The sequence below is a fragment of the Protomyctophum parallelum genome (genome assembly GCF_964188405.1).
Source record: "Protomyctophum parallelum genome assembly, chromosome: 10".
NCBI lineage: Eukaryota > Metazoa > Chordata > Actinopteri > Myctophiformes > Myctophidae > Protomyctophum > Protomyctophum parallelum.
The window spans coordinates 33,317,282-33,338,939 of NC_139704.1; the positions used below are offsets into that span (position 1 = coordinate 33,317,282).

Here is a 21,658-nt window from a genome sequence, read left to right on the forward strand (position 1 = left end):
TGTGTGTCCAGTGTATGTTGTCGGGTTCTGTGTGAAACTGCTCGGGGTCAACTGGTGGGATGTATGGGAAATGTGTGGAGATGTACTGGTTCATGAGTGTGAGGTTCTTTTTCTGTTTGACTGTTAGGAACTGGGAGAAGTTGATGAGGGGAATATGGATGGTGGCGTTTGGGAAGGTCCGTTGTGCCTCCTTGTGCATCCCATTAAGCTGCCTATAGGAGGTCTGGTCTGTATCATTGTCCTTGCAGTTGATGCCCACCGAGAGAATGACTTCTTCTACCCTGGGGTGAACCTCCGCCTTTTCCAAAACCTTGGTCAGGTGGTTGAAGGTCGCCCCAGGGTAGCTGTCTATCTGGAGGTCAGTGTGGTGTGATGGTGGAATTCTATTTAAGTTGGAGTCCCCCAAGATGGCCACCGGCTTATGGACCACAATGTTCCAGTCCAACACCTTTCTCTTTGGCCTGGCCTTGTGATATGTGGGTATGCAGGGAAGTGCTGGGGATGTAGGGGGTGGTGACATGGGTGGATGTGAGGCGCCAGTGGTGAGAGGCTGCGGGATCGGGTGGTTCTGAGAGGGTTCAGAGGGGCCTGTTTGGTCACGGTTGTTCCCGTATCGAGGCCTACTCATCATTACCCGGGATCTCAGGGTACCGATCCCGCGCTTCACACCGGCGCCTCCTGTGGGGGAAAGGGAAATGGAGTTTAATTCATTGGAAAATGCTGGGATGTGCTGGGGAGTGGTGGGTGTGGTGGGAAGTACTGGTGAGGTGGGTTGGAGTGGGCTTGGGGCTGTGGATTCCTCACAAGTAGAGCACTCCCTGGGTTGGAAACGGGGGGAGGTTCCAGTGGTGGTGTGGGTATTCTTGGGTGTTGAGGAGGCAGAAGGAAGGGGATAGGGTGAGCTGCCCGCAACCTCCACATCCCGAACCCCGTTAGGGGGTCCGGGTGCAGAGGAGGCGGGCAGTGTTGAGTCCTCCGGGACCGGGGGGAGGGGGGTTGTGGGGGGCAACCGGGAGCTGGTCCTGTGGGGTTTTGCTCTCTGTGGCTGGGGGGGCGCCAGAGCAAAGGCCTCTGGACGCCTCCCCAGGGACAGAGAGCAAATGGGTCTGGGTTGTGGGCGGGGGGCACTGGGGAGGACGGGTCGCTGGTCTGTGGGGGTTATGAGGAGGGGTGGGATGGTAGGCCGCCTGGTTATAGGGAGGGTGAGAAGGGGTGGGATGGAAGGTGTTGGGAGTAAGGCTGGTGGGGAAGTGTTCCTGCCTAGAGGAGGGGGGAACACTTGGGCTGGGGTCCTAGGGTGTGGGAGAAGGCCAGGCCGAGCACTAGCAGAGCTATTGGGAGGTCTCGAGTGAGGTGGAGGGGGGGCGGTGTGTGTTGGTGTGTATGTGTTCGCTCGTGTATGTATGTTGTAGCGGTTTGTATGTGTGAAATGTTGCTGTGTATTGAGTTGTGTCTGTGTATGTTGTCTGTGTTGTGTGTGTTGTGTGTGTTGTGTTGGCTGTGTGTGTTGTGTGTGTTGTGTGGTTGGCTGTGTGTGTTGTGTTGGCTGTCTGTGTTGTGTGTGTAGTGTGTGTTGTGTGTGTTGTGTGTGTCGTGTGGTTGGCTGTGTGTGTTGTGTGTGTTGTGTGTGTTGTGTGGTTGGCTGTGTGTGTTGTGTGTGTTGTTGTGTGTGTTGTGTGTTTGGCTGTGTGTGTTGTGTGTGTTGTGTGGTTGGCTGTGTGTGTTGTGTGGGTGTCTGTATCTGTAATATGTTGCTAACCCGGGTTAGGGTTGCAGTAGTCAGTCTCTGGGTGTATCGTTTGTGTGCCCAACCTATGGCTATGGCATAGGCCATAGGGTTGTGTGGGTGTATGTCTGGTGTGAGTGTGTCTATGGTGTCTGTGTAGTGTGTTTGTAATATGTGCATGTTTGTGTTCATCCAGTTGTGTGTGTTGTGGGCCACCTGGGTGGTGGTGGTCTCAGTGGGGCAGGCGGGTTTGATGAAGGTGGTGAGTTTGTTCACCTGTCTCATCATCCCAACAGGGAAGGACCCCGTCCGGAGCGCCCTGTCAGCCACCTCTCCATGGTGAACAGCTTGAATTATTTTAAAATAAAGCTTGGCTGTCTGCCTGGTGGCTTCATCGGGAGGGTGACTGAGGGGGGGCTGGCTGTGAGGTACAGGGTGATGTGGGCGTGTAGTAGGGGTATGGGAAGACAGAGGTATAGGGGGATATCTGTTGGTGAAGGGTGGTGGCTAGTACTAACAAAAGGGAATGGGGTTAAGTGTGGAGGCACTTAAAAACAACAAATACAAATTTAAAATACAATCCCATCTGGGGTGAGCAGCTGTAAGGTACAGTATGCTGCCCAGGGTTGGGCCCTTACCACCTGGGTTGGATGCGCCTGGAGCCTGGAGCCTGGAGCCTGGAGCCTGGCTGGAAAGCTGCCTCCAGTTGCTGTTGTGGCTGCTGGATCTGCGGGCTCAGTGGTGGAGATGGTGATGAGTGGCAGTTGTGACCAGGGTTGGGCCCCCCATAGAAATTGTATTAAAAACCAAATTTATTGTTTAAAAGGTGCAACCAAGACTTAAAAGCAAAGAAACAAGTAAAAGGGGGGGGTAAAATCTAAAGCTAAAAGGTCCTGACGTTTCGCTGTCCTTGCAGCTTCTTCAGAGGATATCTGGGGCAAGGGTGAGGGCCAACACCCCAAGGAGGAAATAAGTAAGGTGGTGTGTTCTGTGGGTGGAGTTAACTGTGGGGGTGTCCAAGGTGGTAAGGTGGTGGTGCCATGATATGGTTGGTCTGGGAGTGAATCTGGGGGGGTGGATTTTGGAGGGAGGGGTTTTTTTGTTTTGAATTTGTTTAAGGGGGAAGGAAGAATAAAGGGGCTCTATAAAGCTAGCCTGTACTGTATCCAATGATATAAAAGAATAAAAGAAAGAATAAAGGACTGAAGGAATAAAGGAATAAAAGAATAAAAGAATAAAAGAATAAAAGAATAAAATAATGAAATAATGAAGTAATGAAATAAGATAATAAAATATAATAAAATAACTAATGACATAATAAAATAATAAAATAATACAAATATAAAATAATACTATAATAATAAAAGCACTTAATACATAATGAGATAAAAAGGGAAAGAATGGAGAGAGGCAGAGAGTTAGTGGTATAATATGACTGATGCTTATTATTAAGACCTGGAGAGGTGGTTATTTGAGGGCACCCCATCAGAGGAGCCCCCTGTAGGACAACAAGACAGGCAAACTCTAGGGTTATGACAGAGGGGTTACTCGAGACACTCCCATATATGCTCTGTGTGTACAGTGAGGACGGCTGATCCTCAGCCTTATTTGTCCAACTGGGGGACTCCAGGATTCCCTCAGTGGGCCCATGGTCCACTATAGGACCAGTGGACAGCGGAAACACATCCCTAAATTTGTGCTACCATACAATAAAACAGTTTTGTTAAAACAGTTAAAAAGAGACCCCTAGTGGCACTGGCCTTATGTATTTGGTTAGAATGGGTATGTGGATATGTATGTATGTATGTATGTATGTACGTACGTACGTACGTACGTACGTACGTACGTACAGTGGGCACGCGCACACACACACACACGTAAAGAGACGTGTTGACTTTATTTTAAGATGAGCTTTTTTATTTTAAATGTTTGCAGATTGCACAAAACATGTAGATCTAAAGATATAAATCTATAGAATGGACATTTCTCCATTTCATGGATGAGATAAAGTAGGCTAAAGTAAGTAAAAAAAAAATACTTGTAAATGACGATGTAAATTTATACCATGAAAATGGAGAAATACCGTTAGTTTTCTTATTATTTTGTCAACGTGAACTGCATTACATCCATTGCTACATTACACACCACATCTTCTCTCTGTATGTTATTCTGGTTAAACTGGATTAGCATGCAGGCACTGACTGTACTGTTTCTGCACGGTCTGATATACTATTTAATAATATTTGTTTTCAGTTTCCATGTTAGATTTCTGTGCAGATACACTGTACATAATAATCTTGCTAAATAAGATGTGGACATTATCCGGATACAAGAATTGCATCAGGTATTAAAAAAAAAGGGCTGTGGCCGTACATTTATACGAGACCTCCCCCAAATGTGGACAAAAGTACAGTAATGCTTTGTATAAGACACTGTTTTCTGAGTACTGCCAGTCCATTTTGTTTAGGAAGCATGAGCAAAGTTAACTCGGGTTCAATGAAGGGATGCATTGAATACCTTCTATAAAAGTCGGGTATACCAAACTGAATACAGGCTTTATGTATAGTTTGCCTCGGCGTCGTCGGCTTCGACTTTATGAAGGCAGCTGTTACAAATGGGAAATAACGACTTGTTAACGAGCATAAAATGAAACCTCGACGACGACGCATTCCACCAGCGGTGACATTGTAGGCGTTTTCACGCTTGTATAACCCATTCTGACGGTCTGACCTGAGATCAGATTCATACGAGGTTTCCACTGGACACACACTGGTCTGATTAACCCATTCTGACCTGAGATCAGATTTAAAAAAATGTCAGTCGTTTTTCAAAAATAGCAGACCTACAAGCTCGTAGCGCGCCACTCGGTGGCGCGCTACGAGCTTGTAGATCTGCTATTTTTCAATAGCTAAAGCATGCTAACACCAAAATGGGTTTCCGTTCAGAATGGGATATTGGAGGCTCGACTACCTGAATAAATGATTTACTATGTGAGCGCTCTCTCTCTCTCTCTCTCTCTCTCTCTCTCTCTCTCTGTCTCTCTCTCTATATATCTATCTATATTATACCCATCTATCTCTCCATCTGTTTTCCCATTGGATAGCTTTGTTTCATATATAGGCTGAATCAACTTCCATTATGGTAATTTGATTACCCATCTGTGAACGTATAGGAGAATTGGTTGTCGGGAATATTTCTGTCTCACTTATATTGAGGGATGGTTTAACGGTAACCCATTTCGCGCGGGAACCCCTTTTGGTGTTGGCATCGTGTTATGCTTTAGCTATTGAAAAATAGCAGATCTACAAGCTCATAGCGCGCCACCGAGTGGCGCGCTACGAGCTTGTAGGTCTGCTATTTTTTTTTTAATCGAAGAACGACTGACATAGCTTTTTCAGAAAACTGTCAGGATTTTAGAAGACATTCATTTTTTAGAATCTGATCTCGGGTCAGAATGGTTTAATTCCTTTTGTGGTGCCGTTATGCGGTCTGTCTCCAGTGAGCAACCTCACACTGCAGGTATACGCGTGTAATTCAGACTGCCTAAGTGAAATTGCTGCTGGATATCCGTCGGAAGGGGGGGGACTTATTGTAATTAAGTGAGGTGAACTTTTAAACTGAGTCGACGCCGGTTCCTCCTGGCAGCCATGAAATTGAACTTATGGGAACTCACAGAGGAGCGCATATATGCAGTTAGTGTCAGCGCAAGGTTTTTATGATAAACACGTTCGCGTGGGAACTCTCCTCACATGAAAGCTTGGGATGTGAACAGCAGGTGTTCTCTCTGCCGCGCACGCGCGCACGCACACACACACACACACACACACACACACATGCACGCACACACAAAACACTGAAGTCATAGTGGACGCTTATCGGATAAACAATGCCCATATAGCGACATGCCTGCCTGAAATGGAGAAAAAAAAATAAAACCCAAAAAAACGGGGAGGAATATGAAAGCATGATGGAGAGGAAGATACGGTATGATACATACTGTATACAGATGTGAAGGAATGCATACTGTATTGGATGCAATGTTCGAGACTGGCACACTCACTACATATTATTCAATATGTGCGGGAACTGTACCCTACGGGGAACTGTCACCAGTTTGACACCCCTGCAGTAAAAGGAAATATTCTCAGTACATGACTTACTGTCTGCACAGGTTCTCCTTTAACCAGATATGCCCTTATTTGAAGGACAGTGTTGATACACATTGCATACTGTATGGACGTGTGCACGGCACGCACCCACGCACGCACGCACGCACACAGGCTCCCTGCTGTCTGTCCACATGTTAAATGACTGTTGAATCCCCCCTCCACCCACAGCCCATTGTCTGGCTGACAAAGAGGTTCTCCCAACCACTCGATAGGAGCCATAACCATTACATCTCTCTGGATTGGAAGAACATGAGTGTTTAGACACACAACCTCATGTTCTATCAATTAGTCTCGATGCTGTCCATGTCACAATGCTCTAGTCTCTTCTCTGGCGTGTGTGTGTGTGTGTGTGTGTAACTGTGAATGTGTGTGGCGTGCCCACGTGTGTGCATGTGTGTGTGTGTGTGTGTGTGTGTGTGTGAGAGAGAGAGAGAGAGAGAATGTGTCTGTCTTCATATTGTGTGTTTTCGCAGGCAAATGCACGTCATGTTCCGTCACCAACTGAGATTTGCTCTCAGACCTCCAGCACTGTAGCCCGCGCTACATTTAATAGAATATTGACTCCCTGCTGACGTATCCACTGTGTGTCTGTATGCCTTCATAAATAAAACGTCTTGAGTTTGACATTGGTGTCAGTGGGGGGTGGGGGGTGGGGTGGGGGGGGAATGGGGCCTTGATTTAGAATGCCATCCCTACATGGAAAATCAGTGCAATCAAAAAGACAGGCCATGGTCCAAACGAGAAGTCAAATCCCAGCCACCACTCGCTTATATATCAAGTTATCAACACATCATCACAACTACTGTACACGCAACTCTCAGAGGAAACTGTCACATATATGCCAGCGAGTTTACTAATGCAAAATACATGATGTTGGACTAATATGACTCCTAGCAAGTGTTTGTAATCAGTTTGTGTGAGTGTCTGGCTTTCCTTTTAAAGTATTTTTAAAGTACTGTTTTTTTTTTAATATAATATATAAATAAAGATCATTAGGGGTGCACGCCCCAAAGGAAGGAAACATCATTGTTTTTGTGCTCCTGTAAATGGTAGAGACGTGGCATTTTCATCCATGACTGGACGTTGAGTGCATTAGTTATACATGTGCGACACATGAATCAGCCTGATGGGGGTGCTATAATTAAAGGTCAAGGTTTAACTCCTACTCTGATTAACATGAAACCTGCTACAGACATCCATCTATCCTCACTCTACAAACTTGCTGCAAGAACTGCTCAAGTCCATTTGACCCAATTTTCCACCACCGAATTGAAGACTTAAAGGACCACTTCACCACTTTTCAACCTATCTTCATATAATAGGTCCTCACTGATAATCATGAGAAAATGGCACGATTTTTTTTCTACTCGGTCTGTGTCTCATAGGAGGGCTGTGGGCCGTTTAGAAACCGTCCTCCAGTGACATCATCTTTAGGCTAGATTCTTTTTTGAACAAGATCTTTTTACAAAAATGTTTAGATTTTCATTATCGTGAGAACGATGGCTTCCATTTTTCGCATTGCAACTTTTCAGGACTAGTAAGCCTGCAGTTTCTATTAGCTTGTATTCCCCATCGATGATGTCACTGGAAGACGTGAGGACGTATTACATGAAGAAATGTTGAAAAGTGGTCCTTTAATGATTTCCAGTAGGGTTGTGCCGATCCGACCACGCAATCGGAAATCGGGGCCGATCACGTTATTTTCAAATGATCGGAATCGGATCGGGAGCAAAGAAACCCATTGAGGCATCGCTAGTATCAATATCTTATAGTTATATCATGATATTAGACTGGATAATGGCTGTGATATTGTACTATTGTGATTTGTGTCCTGTAGAAAATATAAATATCGGATCGGGGGAAAAAATTGTATTGGATAGTACTCAAATATGGAATCGGATCGGGAGCAGAAAGAAAGTGATCCCTAATTTCCAGCATGAAACCTAAAAGTATACATTGTAGAGACCAATGTGTGTGCACCTTTGTGCATGTATACATGTGCCGATTACTATTACACGTGAGTATATGTGACCAAACTTGACTGAGAGACTGCCATTGGATTGGAGTTTTTCATATTGGTTGTTCAGTTTGACCCACCAGTTTTGGAGACATGGCTTATAGAGTCTTGCAGAAAACAGCGAGTTGAGAAAACAGGCTTGAAAGGTTCACTTCTGTGGTCTCTAACATTACTTAATAGCTACATGTTTAAGCACTTGTTTCATATTTACATGTCGATTTCAGCTCTGACACTTATTTCAGACATGCTCTATACTATAGTATGTGAAGAGTCTGCCTTTGCTATAAACTCATTTAGAAACAAAAAGAAAAAAATATGTTTTCTCCTCCGGTGAAAAGCTGGAATTTGCGAGATGGCAGTCTCTCAGTCAAATCTGGTCACATATACAGTATGTAAATATAAAACATACAATGTTTGGCTTCTCTACTTGTCTAACTACTGTACTGTGTGTCCGTTACTCTCTGTTGCAGACAATCTGTTGATCGATTACCAGTTCACCTTCAGTCTGCTGCAGGAAGACGACCACTACTACACTGCTATCAACTTCATGGCTACACCTGAACAGGTAACGCACACCTTTTAAAACGTTAATAACTTGAGATCTAAATCATCCCGCCTAATTATATAAAAAAAAGCTCCCGTGTCTGACGGCCCTCTGCGGTCCAGTCACTATAGCCGCGATAGATTTTTATCTTACCTCCCGTTGTTGTCGATCGCATTTTTTGTCTTGTGGCTATCGTTAGCTGCTACACAAACACATTCACAACAACATCCGGTCCGTCGGTAAAAGTGGTCCGGGCCCGATTCTGATAGTTGGCGAGCTCTCAACCAAATCACTAAATGTATTATTATACAGTATTGAGATAAGGCAAACCAATATATTTTTTACAACTGGTAATGTGCTTCATGCATCCCACCTCTTCCTCTCTCGTTTTTCCCTTCGGACAGCTTTGTTTCATATAGGCTTTATCAGCTTGCTTAATATAGTAATGAGATTTCCCATCTGTGAAGTTAGAGAAATCGCCGCTTGGCTCCCACACACACACGCACTGTATGAACAACATATGCACACAATCTGAAAATCACTATAGCACTGTGGATTTCCATCACTCCACAACGCTCTGCTGAATTGAATGACTTCCTGAGTCACACTGCACACTTTGACCAATAGTATGCAAAAACCTGGCTTAAGGGAGAGCCTTTTATGGACGTGCAGTCATGCGTGACGGTCTGTGTAGTCAACTGAAGCAATTGCATATACCGCACGGAAGGAGAAATCGTATGACAGCGGTGACAGCGAGGTGTCTTTGAAAATGTAATTTAAATAAACTGTGCATTTTAATCTGTGGGGTGAATTTATGGAATGTTTTGGAGGTGGAATTTAAAGTTCAAGCACTATTCAGTTCAAGATGTACACAACATATATTTAAAGGTATATTCAGTGATTTCACTTAATTCAAATTACTGAATTTATTATTTTGTGATAATCCTCCCTACTATAGAGTGTGCTGGCCATATAAGGAGTTCCTCCCTATCCCCAGTTAACCCCTGGGGGTCAAAAAACCTTAGGTTTCGTTTTTTACTCTCTATCCTGATTGGACAAAAGGCTGGGTCCCACAGCCAAAAACGAAACCTAAGGTTTTTTGAGTGAAATCACTGAATATACCTTTAAGAGGTGATGAGAAAGGGGTGTGTGTGTGTGTGTGTGTGTGTGTGTGTGTGTGTGTGTGTGTGTGTGTGTGTGTGTGTGTGTGTGTGTGTGTGTGTGTGTGTGTGTGTGTGTGTGTGTGTGTGTGTGTGTGTGTGTGTGTGTGTGTGTGTGTGTGTGTGTGCGTGTGCGTGTGCGCGTGCGCGCGTGCTGGCATTGGCAATTATTCGTATTCCTATAAATGTCTGGTCATTTGGGTGCATCTCTTTTTCATGTCCAATGCAGACCTTTGACTGCATCGGACATAACGTTAGACATGTTTAGGTCTCTTGAACGTGTGTGTCTTGTCTTTATAGGCCAATAAGAACCTTGATATGTCCATCAATGCCTCCAACAACTTCAATCTGAACATCACCTGGTCCCTCAGTTCCACAGGTAGGTGGACATGAATCAAGTTTAATTAACCTTGGCAATGCACACGCACACACGCACGCGCACGAACACACGGTTTAGTAAGTAAAGTGTGGTTAATATTATAGCCACTATACTGTAGTATTATAAAAGCTACACTGCTTTAGCTTTAGCAAGCTTCAATAATATATAAGATCTCATTTCATACTATACCCGCAGGGAGGAAAGGAACAGAGGAGAAATATAAAGGGAGGTATAAATGTAGTAGGGAGGTCGGAGGAGAGGAAGAGCGGAGTACGGAGGGAGGGAGCGAAAATAACGAGAAGAGAAAATGTGATCACTTAAAAGTACAGAAGTTGATTAAAGCGCAAATAACATGCATTTTAAAACTGCTTTTAATATATAATAATCATATTGTCTATGTCCCTCAAAGTTATTTCTAATGGTTTGAGCCTCAATCACCACTCTGATTATAACCAGGCCTTGGCATTTCTTTCTGGACTTTGAAAGCAGTTTTAGCTGCAGTACCACAATGTCCTGAGGTGGTGGGGGTGCTGATATGCTGATTATTTAATATTTGAGTCATTATAATACTGACGCTAGATAAAAACCAGGCTTGTTTCCATTCCATGCCAGCTAGGAAAATCAACAATGGTGGACATTTTAAACAAAGTGGAATTGCAAATTTGGAACTGAATACTTAAGAAGAGGAGGAATTATACAAAGTGGGGTGACATTGATGACATCACGATGAGGCCAAAATCAGTTGAGCTGTTCCTGAGAGCAATTTCCATTAAAGCACCCATATGCCATGAAGGCCTGATTGGTCAAAATTGGTTATTTGTGGGGATAGAAAACACACATGGGAGCCCTAAAAACACAAAATAAATTGAAAAAGTTGAATTTTATGTTATAGGTCCTTTAAAGATATTGTCAATAGTGAGAGAAGTAAGGAAATATAGAAAACCACTGCTATGGTTTGTAGTGTACTGCTTTTTGACCGAATTATTATTTTATTATTTTATTAGACAATAACATATGCATAACGGTACATGGTACAGTCAAAGCACTGTTTCCATTCGGGTCCCATGCATTCATTCACAACACAATTGATGACAGTAATCGAGATGCCTCAAACACACTATTGTACAAAGTACAAAACAAATCACTCTGAGGGGGGTATAGGGAGGTAAAACATTGCTAACAATGTAAAACAATATTTAAATCAGATCACCACGCTCTTTTTATGATCATGTTACACTCTGTCGTCACATGGAAAATGATGTCTCGAATGACCATTTAAATTGGCTTTGCTGCATTCTGTTTAGACTTTGTCTAGTAAAAGTTTGATACGGGCAGCTGTTCCAGCTATAGCTGGCTGCATCTCATGACAAATTAAGTAGCTTTCATTTGTGGCCAACTTGTCCTTAAGCTTTAATGGTCAGAAACACTTGCTTCTTGTTTCCCATCCCTTGATGAAATGCATTGGAAGCTTTTGTGTGTGTGTGTGTGTGTGTTAAATCTGGCATTCAGGCGTTTTGAAAGTGTTATTTTGCTGTGATTTCAATTAAGATAAAAGCCCTCTGCTTTCACAGCCACAGTGTGTCTTGGGGCAGCTGAGCCTCTTCGGTTTGGCACCATTTGGGAATGCATTCAAAGTGTGTGTGTGTGTGTGTGTGTGTGTGTGTGTGTGTGTGTGTGTGTGTGTGTGTGTGTGTGTGTGTGTGTGTGTGTGTGTGTGTGTGTGTGTGTGTGTGTGTGTGTGTGTGTGTGTGTGTGTGTGTGTGTGTGTGTGTGTGTGTGTGTGTGTGTGCGCGCGCCATTGGTGGTGGTACTCAAAAGATCAGTTCAGTAATATATAAGCATAATTAGGATAATATGCATTTACAGTGTTTCAGAATAATAAAGAAATAAATACAAACATTATGACAACTGGCTCTGAACTGTATTTGTTCAGCTTCATCTGAAAGGCGTGCAGTACGTATTGCTTTGTTCAGCAGACAATTATTGCACCATACAGAGAAATAAAGCTCTTCATTTGTCTTTGCAATTCACTTCAAGTTGCAGAATATGTCTATTAGTGAGAGACACCAACACCTGCTTATATTGTGAGCAGTTGTCATTGTTTCTCATTAAAACCTCCTATCACTGTTTGAAATTTAACCTGGGAGTAAATAGGTGGCTGAGATAGTTCTTTGCACAGTAATACCTTGAATGTTTATACCACTTAAAATTACAGGTCAATTTCTACACATTGAGAGTAACGGCCAAGCTACACCAGGCAATGTTGCGCGCGCGTGTGTATGTGTTTACTGTGCGCGTTTACTGCGCGCGTACAGTGCGTTTGGATAGGACCAATATATGTCAATGATACCAGCTACACCAGACGCACGGATACCGCGGGCCATCCTACGCGTGCTCTAAAAATAGGATTGGTTCTAATGTTTTTACGTGCGTATAATGCCCCCATGTGCGCGTATCTATATATCCTCCCGGAAGGTCCGGCACAAACCTGCCGCGCGTCTGACAGATGGATGTAGCCAGGGCATTTGGCTTACGCACGCACGGTCCGCGCGTTTAGAGTAAACGCGCGAGAAAAAGCCTGGTGTAGCTTGGCCGTAACTGTTGGAAACACAGACTGGTTGGTAGATCAATTTCTCAGTTAACCCATTTTGGGTAAAGCATTATGTTATACTTTAGCTATTGAAAAATAGCAGATCTACAAGAACTTGTAGGTCTGCTATTTTTGAAAAATCGTGAAAATGGCGCTCAAACCTTGGAATATTCTTTCAGAGCGACCGATTTTAAATATTTGCTTCTGGGGGGGGGGGGGGGGGGTCCCTGGAACAACATATTTTGAGATGGGGGTCGGCGGCCAATTACATATAATTCTTGGAGTCCTTGACATGAAATATTGAGTGATCTAGGCCTAGAAACATAGGTATTTCAGAAAACTGTCAGGATTTAGAAGACTTATTTTATTTCCACATCGGGCCTACAGTAAATGGGTTAACGGGTCAGTCAAGTATAGGCATATACTGTAGGTGATACCAAATGTTCATTCAATTCCGTCTATTTCCATACATTTCCAGCATATATCCTGACCCTATTAACCACCAGCGTCTCTGTCTCTCTTTTGAACGGCAGCGGGAACCATCTCCGGCGAGGAGCTTCCCATCGTGGCGAGGACCAACATCAAGGAGCACAGGGACAGCTTCTCGTGCGAGAAGTTCAACTTCAAAGTGCACCACAACATCACCTTCTACGTGTACGTGTCCAACTTCAGCTGGCCCATCAAGATCCAGGTAAGCGCTCTGCTACCACATCACAGAATGTGAGTCGGCAGCATGCAGTGGCGTGCACAGATAGACACTAGGGGGTGCTAGAGCACTTTTTGCTCTTATTGTAGTGTGTGGACCATGGTGACATTGATCAAATCTTGATAAAAAAAAAACTCTTCTACTATATTATTTAGGCCCCCACAATCTAAAGCTATGTTTCTATGTCAGTGGATCTTCGATTAAAGACAAATAGCAGACCTACAAGCTCGTAGAGCGCCACTCGGTGGCGCGCTATGAGCTTGTAGATCTGCTATTTTTCAATAGCTAAAGCACCAAAATGGTTTCCCGCCCCAAAATGCGCTGCACAAGGTGCCCTTTTTTTCACTTGAGCACCTGCCCCTCTAAATGTCTGTGCACGCCACTGGCATCATGGTTGTACTCACAGTCAGGAAGCTGTGTTCAGAGACTGCAGACATCTGCTTCGGTTGCTGCGATACTGAAGTAATGACATACAGGTGTTGGTAATGGTTAACCACTTAAACCATTTAGGCCTGACCTCGAATTTCTTTTTTTTTTTTTTTATCCTCCAGTTTTCTGAAATAAATATTTTCACGATTTTTCAAAAATAGCAGACCTACAAGTTCATAGCGCGCCACTCGGTGGCACGCTTTGACAGGCTGGAATGGCTTAGGGTCGACGACAGAGTACGGCATCTTGCAATGGGTCTGGTCCACAAGATTCGATACACCAAGATACCAAGATACCCATGTACCTGTCTAGATACTTCCTTAATGTCAACGAAGTTCACACCCACAACACCAGAGGGAGTGCAACAATTCGGCGCAAACAAGGGACTAAATAAATTTCGCTCCTATGCCACCAAAATGTGGAACGCCCTATACCTACAGTCATTAAGACATGCAAATCCCTTGACTCCTTCAAAACCGCTCTCAAAGGGCACCTACGGACGGCTGCAATTCGAAACTGGCCCCCGTAAAATCTGAATCCCCCCCTCCCCACCGCCCACCTCTTTCCCCCTCACTGTATGTTTCCCCCCCCCCCGTTATTTACCCCCTCCATGATGACTTCCTGTTTGGCTTTATATAAGTGTATATTTGTACGTCTCTAAATGTCATGATGAATTGAGAAAGTTGGACCCCTTTGTAAACAAGTCAGAGTTGACCGTTTTTGTAATTGAGTTGTGCTTGAAATGTACTGTAATTCTGCAAACGCAACACCGTGTCAGTATACATAGTATATAACATCATAATTTATATTTTGTCGCGCTGCAAAGAGCATGTAAAAAAAGAAAAATCAGCATCAACTCATTTGAACTCATGAGCACAGCTACTTCAACAAGACAATCTGTGCCGTGAATGTGCAAAACCCTTTTATTATATTAAGGGACCATTTAAACTAACGCTGGGGATTTTAGTACTGGGAAAAACTGACTGAAACACTCATTGCAGGACAATGCAGGTCAATGCACTCAAAGCAGGACATTTAGGATCTGATGTATGTAATGCTAGCAAAGTGTTATTATTGCTATACATTTGCTATGCATAAGTTCACTATAGCACGATTTGTCATTGTGCTTCTATTTCCTTTCCGGCACACACCAACAATGATTGAAAATAGATTAGATATTGTTGTTGTAAATTACTCGGTTGTTGTGCCATATCTGTCTGTCTAGAAATTAATGAACACACCGTACAGTTCAAATTAGGAAGCTTTTGTTGGTTGTAGATTTATTATAGGTTATGACTGTTCTGTACAGACTACATTCAATTGCATTCAATTGCATTTCAATTGTTCCATTAAGCTGCTAGCAGGTACTGCAAGCTTCATAGCAAATCCAACTGGTCACGCACGCACGCATTTTAATACTGTTTTTCTAGTGGGTAATTAAGTTTCTTGTTTGTTATTTTCACTGTGCCTCTATACTATACGAGATATAATAAACATTGTTTGTAATTTAAAACAATTTCACTTATGTGACCAGTGCCAGTGATTTCAACCACAAGTCGGCAATAGTATAACTTCACAATTGAACGAAATACATTCTTTCTTTCTTTTTGGTGGTTTTCGTTTTTAGCCACATTAACACAGTTGGAATGTTAAAGAATGTTTTTATTCCATCAGAAAGTCGTTTTAGTGTCATTAAGTCGTTGTAATTGCTTAAACAAGTAACTATGTCTAATGTTTTAACCATTGGGTTAAGCAATGCTAACCAATGCTAATCAGAAAATCAGCTTTCCTTTCAAAGTATGCAAATTCCGCTAAAATCCGCTTTTTTGTACACAATCGTTTTTGAAGATAATACTAGTCTTTTACTAACTGGCTAACAGAAATAGCAGAGAAATAAGTATTAACCATCGTATTTTGTAAAAAGTGTGTTTATTTTCGGTCCTCCTAAAGCTAATGTTCCAGATGGGGGCACTGGTGAATCAGAACAATAGAACATGCTGAAATGGCTTCCTGTTTCCAGTAGCAGAAGAAGACTGGAATTAATTTAATGTAAACATGTAAACATTGTCACCATAACGTGATTATTATTAGTTACTTTGGAATGTACCTGCCATGAAAATTAAGGTCATAATAACGCAGATCACATCGATATGTAATATAGCGCGATATGTACTTGTTTTAGCTACAGGATTGATAACAATATAATGCTAAACGTAGCTAAAAAGCTATCGCGGGGTTGTCAGGTTCTGAGAAATAAGCAACCCGGTATATGAAAACAAGCCCAAAATAAGCGAAAATAGCCGATCTACAAGCCTTTAACAATACAAATCTTGTCCCTGGACCCTGGCATACATTATTTTCTGCAGACAAATAATAATAACAGGCTAATATAGCTATTTTATTTGTAAGCTACTCATCTGGAACATTTACATAGGCCTGATCTAATAAGGGTCCACTTGGTTACCAACTCTCCATAATCAACTACACTTTAAAAACAAGCCCAAATAATCAACTACACTTTATTTTTGTCAAATACATTTTTAGTAACGGGTTATAAATTATTATAAAATTGGTACAATAGGCATATGCATTATTTTTCTTTAGAAACAAGGCCAACTAATTATAATAAGCAGACATGGCAACACTGCTGGTTGAATAATGGAGGAATGAAGGGAAAACAGCGCCCCCTAAAGTCATAGATCACTGCTGAAATCTTAGATGGGCAAATTCTTTACTTTGAGGTTTCCAATTCAACAAGTTTCAAATGGTCATATCTTCTTCATTCCCCCCCCCCCCCCCCCCCCCCCCACACACTTTCAATGAGCAATACATCATATGAAAGGTTACAGTGTTCAGTTTCATGATATGTAAAGAACTGAAAAATGACCATGGTCCCCTTGTATATTAAATCACTGGCACTGGTCACATATTGTATATACGGCAGGCTATTCTGTAACTCTTCCTCAGTGATCTGTCTTTTGAGCATTTACTTGGCATTGGATTTCATCTGATGGACAAACACAGAACAACTCATCTCTATCGACCTTTCAGTATGCTCATGTTGATTATGTGAACTTCTGATCAATTTGATTTCTTCATGGAGGGGGGGGGGGGGGGGTTTGAGAAGGTTTCTGGTTGCCTTGGAAACATATAACTCAGTTAATGAAATGAAAGGACTTAAGTAATGTACAAGATAATAGAATTCCAAATATTACAAATTACAAAACACTATAGTCCTTAACCCGTTCGAAGATAGATCATATTTATAGCCTATTATTGATACACGTATGCATTTTGAGGCAGGTTGCAAGCAAAGCACTGTCTCTGCCTCTCTGTCTCTCTCTTCCACACACACACACACACACACACACACACACACACACACACACACACACACACACACACACACACACACACACACACACAGACACACACACACACACTCAATAGCTAACATGCGACCCGTCGGTGCTTGACGCACGCACGTTCCAAACGGATTTGGCGAAAGACTGTAATAAACATTGTCAAATTGGTTAAATTGAAAAAAATCACACCCGTGTGAAGTGAGTGGTGCAACTCTGTGTAGGGGGTTCCCCAGGGTTGGGGGGCCGGGCCGGGCCGGTTCCGGCGTGCCGCCCCGCGTCCGAAAAAACAGTTGAGAAACTAGACAAAGTGCCAATCGGCACAGGTCTCCACCAGGGCAGGTCAGGTTGTGGCCTCATGGTGGCGCTATAACAGGCTGTTGAGGAAGATTTGGGCCGGAGGTTCGTGTTGGAGGGATGCAGGTACAATGTTTTTCCATGTGTGCATACATAAGTTGTATACAGATCGATGCAGTTATAGCTAAAAACAGGAATTGGCCACCGTGAGGCTGATTTTGAGGAAAAAATTGTGGCATGTCGTCCTCGGCCTAGTGAAAATGTGCGTGTATAATTTAACGGAAATTGCACACTGTGTTTGTGATTTGTGGCCTTTTTTCGAAATGGACGAATCGTGTGAGCTTTGGAAGCCAATCTTAGCCAATCAGGATGGAAGATGGGAAATGGTGCCGCTCCGTGTTGATCACATGACTATGGAGATAGTGTATACCGATTTGCGTGAAATTTGGATAAAATCTGAAGGAGTAATAATAGAAAATGTGTTTTACATATGTCGGCCTCCTGGTGGCGCTATAAAGAGCAGATGTGAAAAATTCCAGGCAAAGGTTTTTCCTTGGCCTCTAGGGAGTTGGCATACAAAGTTATCCACAGATCCGTGCAGTTAGAGGTAAAAACACTTTTCGGCCAGTTATAGCGCCACCTTGAGTCTGAGTTGAAATTGTTCATGTGGCATTTCGTCCTCGGCCTAGTGGGAATGTGGGTGCACAATTTCACGGAAATCATGCGATGTGCTCATGATTTGCAGCATTTTGTTTGAAACTGAGCACTCCTGTGAATTTTGGAAGCCAATCTTAACCAATCAGGATGGAGTGTGAGAAATCTGAAAGACCGGTTTCGTTGAATGGCTCTAGAGAGACTGTGTACCAATTTGCAATGTGTTTTACATATGTCGGCCTCCTGGTGGCGCTATAAAGAGCAGATGTGAAAAATTCCAGGCAAAGGTTTTTCCTTGGCCTCTAGGGAGTTGGCATACAAAGTTATCCACAGATCCGTGCAGTTAGAGGTAAAAACACTTTTCGGCCAGTTATAGCGCCACCTTGAGTCTGAGTTGAAATTGTTCATGTGGCATTTCGTCCTCAGCCTAGTGGGAATGTGGGTGCACAATTTCACGGAAATCATGCGATGTGCTCATGATTTGCAGCATTTTGTTTGAAACTGAGCACTCCTGTGCATTTTGGAAGCCAATCTTAACCAATCAGGATGGAGTGTGAGAAATCTGAAAGACCGGTTTCGTTGAATGGCTCTAGAGAGACTGTGTACCAATTTGCGTGATGTTTGGACATAATCTGTAGGTGTACTGTGCAAAAACTTGTTTTGCACAAAGCGGCCTCCTGGTGGCGCTATAACAGGCCGTTGTGGAAAGTTTGGGGCAGAGGTTCATTGTTGGCATCCAGGGAGTGTGTGTGCAACATTTGGCATCGATCGGGTTAACGGTGGCCGAGATTAGCTGCTCACGGACGGACGGACGGACGGACGGACGGACGGACGGAGTGCAAAACATACTCTCCACACATGCCTTCGGCCTGGTGGAGACAATGACAGAGTTACCATGTGGCGGTCCCTCTACTGTATACTGTACTGTCACTGTACTGTACTGGCGCACCCAAAAGCATCATATATAAAGTTAATACGTGCGTGTGTGTTTGTGTGTGCGCACAGGTGGTGAAAAAAAACAAAACAACCATGCTGTTTTCGTGCTCATACCCAGACACCCACCCACCCAGCCAGCCAGCCAGCCACACACATAGCTCCGTAAGGGAGTGGTTGCACCACTCGTTAAGGTCTCCATAATGTAATGGTCCAATGCCTGTGTGGAAATTCAGAGCCAGGGAGGAACAGTGACATTGCTTCATACAGACATTCAAATTTCATACAGACAGACATTCCCTTATAATTATATGTTAGTCATAAAAAAAAACCCACTATGTCATAACTTCTACTATTCAATGTTAAAGTATACAATGGCTCGAGTTTAGATACAAAAACAATGACTCCTCGGGCTGTTCAACAGTGTTCAGCAGAGGTTCCACCGCGCAAAAAGCTTGGAATACGGATGTGTATATTACAGGAAACTTTCCAACAAACTCCCGTGAACTCCCGTATTGTACCATCACACCTGTATATTACCGTATTATATATAACTGATGTATATGCCCACTAAACTTTAGGTTTACGGGCAAAATACAGTTCCCGTAATTGCCCGTCAACTCCTCTTTTCAATTGGCTATGTCACTTCCACTGTCTATATAATGTTCAAAATGTATTCGCTTGTTGAAAATCGGGAAACATGATTTTTGTGAGCATCACATTCCTAAAGGCCTATTCATAGTCTGGATTTTCGGTGGTGAGGTGACCACCGCTCCGGTGGTGAGGTGACCACCGGAGCTGGAATAACGTTGAGCAGTGGTGAGTAAAAACAGAGAAGGCCTGGAGCGGTGGCGGTGGTTTGCTCGTGACGTCATGTTGTAGTTCGGTGGTCACCCCACCACCGAAAATCCAGACTATGTATGAGCCTTAATCCTCCCTACACGAAGGTGATTTCTGCAATTCATCATGCGACTCTGAATCCTGCCTGGTCTGGTTTACGGCGGTCTCTCTCCCCTCAGATCTCCGATTGCTTGTCTCTCTGCTTGTAAAACTCTGACGGGACTGTTAGCACAAAGCATTCTGGGAAGGATAAAACGTGTTTGTCAAATCTATAGTATCACATTTAATGAACTGTGAGTTTGCCAATGTCTCTCCATCATTTATTCAGTAGCGTATTAAATCTGTCGACGTGCGCGCGTGCGCGGCCGCACGCACGCACGCACGCACACGCAAACACAAACACGCGTGCCAAACATTCGTGCTCTCTAAGCCTTATGATCCATTAAATTGAAGTAGACTTTTAGCAGCGATATTTCAAGTTGACTGCCACGCGAGGGAGGAGCATACGGTGATGAATGTGGCTCGGAATTGACAGAGGAAAGACATTAGAAGAGAATGAAAACAGCCTATAGCTGCTTAACCGATGCCAAGACCCACAGTAAAGACACTGAAGTTAACAACGTAGACAATATCTCCATATTATGGAGACAGATGATGGGATGCAGGAATATGAATGCGCATGTGAAGGTGTGAGATATACAGTATATATCTGGACAGAAGCACTGGTGGACAGATGGATTTACTTACACACGTGAATCCATGCATGGATATGTAGATTATTCAGTGTTTAATAAGTGACTCGGTCCACTGATATATTATGTATGTAGGTATACAAGGCGTTACACTCTTTCAGCAGAACATAAACGCACGCTTATTTCTTTGTAAGTCAGAGTTTGTATGTGAACGAAACAGTTCATTCACATACAGTAGGACCTTTGTCAGATGTGTGGCCATGATGAACGCTCATTGATTCCTACATTCCCTAGTATGGATCCCAATACTGGTTTTTGATTCTTAATTAAACACTTCTGGGCGGGAACACCTTTTGGTGTTTTAATTAAGCGTTATGTTATGCTTTAGCTCTTGAAAAATAGTCTGCAATTATTTTTTTTAACCGTGAAAATGTGGCGCAAATCTTTGAATATATATATATTCTTTCGGAGCCAACGTTTTTAACTCAAATCTTAGCTTCTGGGAGAGGGTCTCTGGAACAACATATTTTCAAATGGGGCTCGGCGGCCAATTACATATACTCTTGGGGGTCCACTGATATAGAAACATAGGGTTTTTCAGAAAACTGTCGGGATTTAGAAGACATTTTGTAGAATTGTTCCCACATCTAAATGGATTTAACCCCCTCTATAGGTTACATGTATTTGACCGGAGTCCCCTGGGGCTCTGCACTAGATCTGCTAGTATTTCCCTCTGCAGCAAATATCCAGCGAAAATAACTGATGCACAAGCTCACAACGTATCACTTGTGTCGTGTTGTGTACTTGTATCTAGATAAGCTGTTTCTATTGAATGTTCGCCCCAGAATAGGGATGGATATAGGGTTCAAGTAACCTCGCCTCACCAGGCTTCCCACCACCTCGGAGGAAAGCCTGGTCTCTGTTTCAAAAGTCTGTATGATCCTGTCGGGAGCCGGATGATATCGTTACGTCATGTTGTAGTGTTGTTTTGTAGTCGACAGGCCAGGAACAACAGGCTTTTGTTCCTGCCTGGAAGTCGGTTTGTTTTCCCTCAAACCGACTTTTCTCAATAAAAGCTCTCGTATAGCCTGTAGCTTTTATTGAGAAAAATGTGTTTGAGGGAAAAGGACGTTGCCGCCGCCTGTTGTTCCTGCCTGTCG

General features: G+C 43.3%; 1 protein-coding gene across 1 annotated transcript in view; it reads left to right on the top strand.

The window, feature by feature from the left end:
* Positions 1 to 21,658, top strand: part of atrnl1a (attractin-like 1a) — a 452,296-nt gene that overhangs the window by 284,902 nt on the left and 145,736 nt on the right. Inside the window, exons 23-25 of the mRNA XM_083775478.1 lie at positions 8,383 to 8,477; positions 9,917 to 9,995; positions 13,119 to 13,276. Of these exons, the coding sequence (XP_083631604.1) occupies positions 8,383 to 8,477; positions 9,917 to 9,995; positions 13,119 to 13,276 (332 nt within the window). The remainder of the gene's footprint in view (positions 1 to 8,382; positions 8,478 to 9,916; positions 9,996 to 13,118; positions 13,277 to 21,658) is intronic.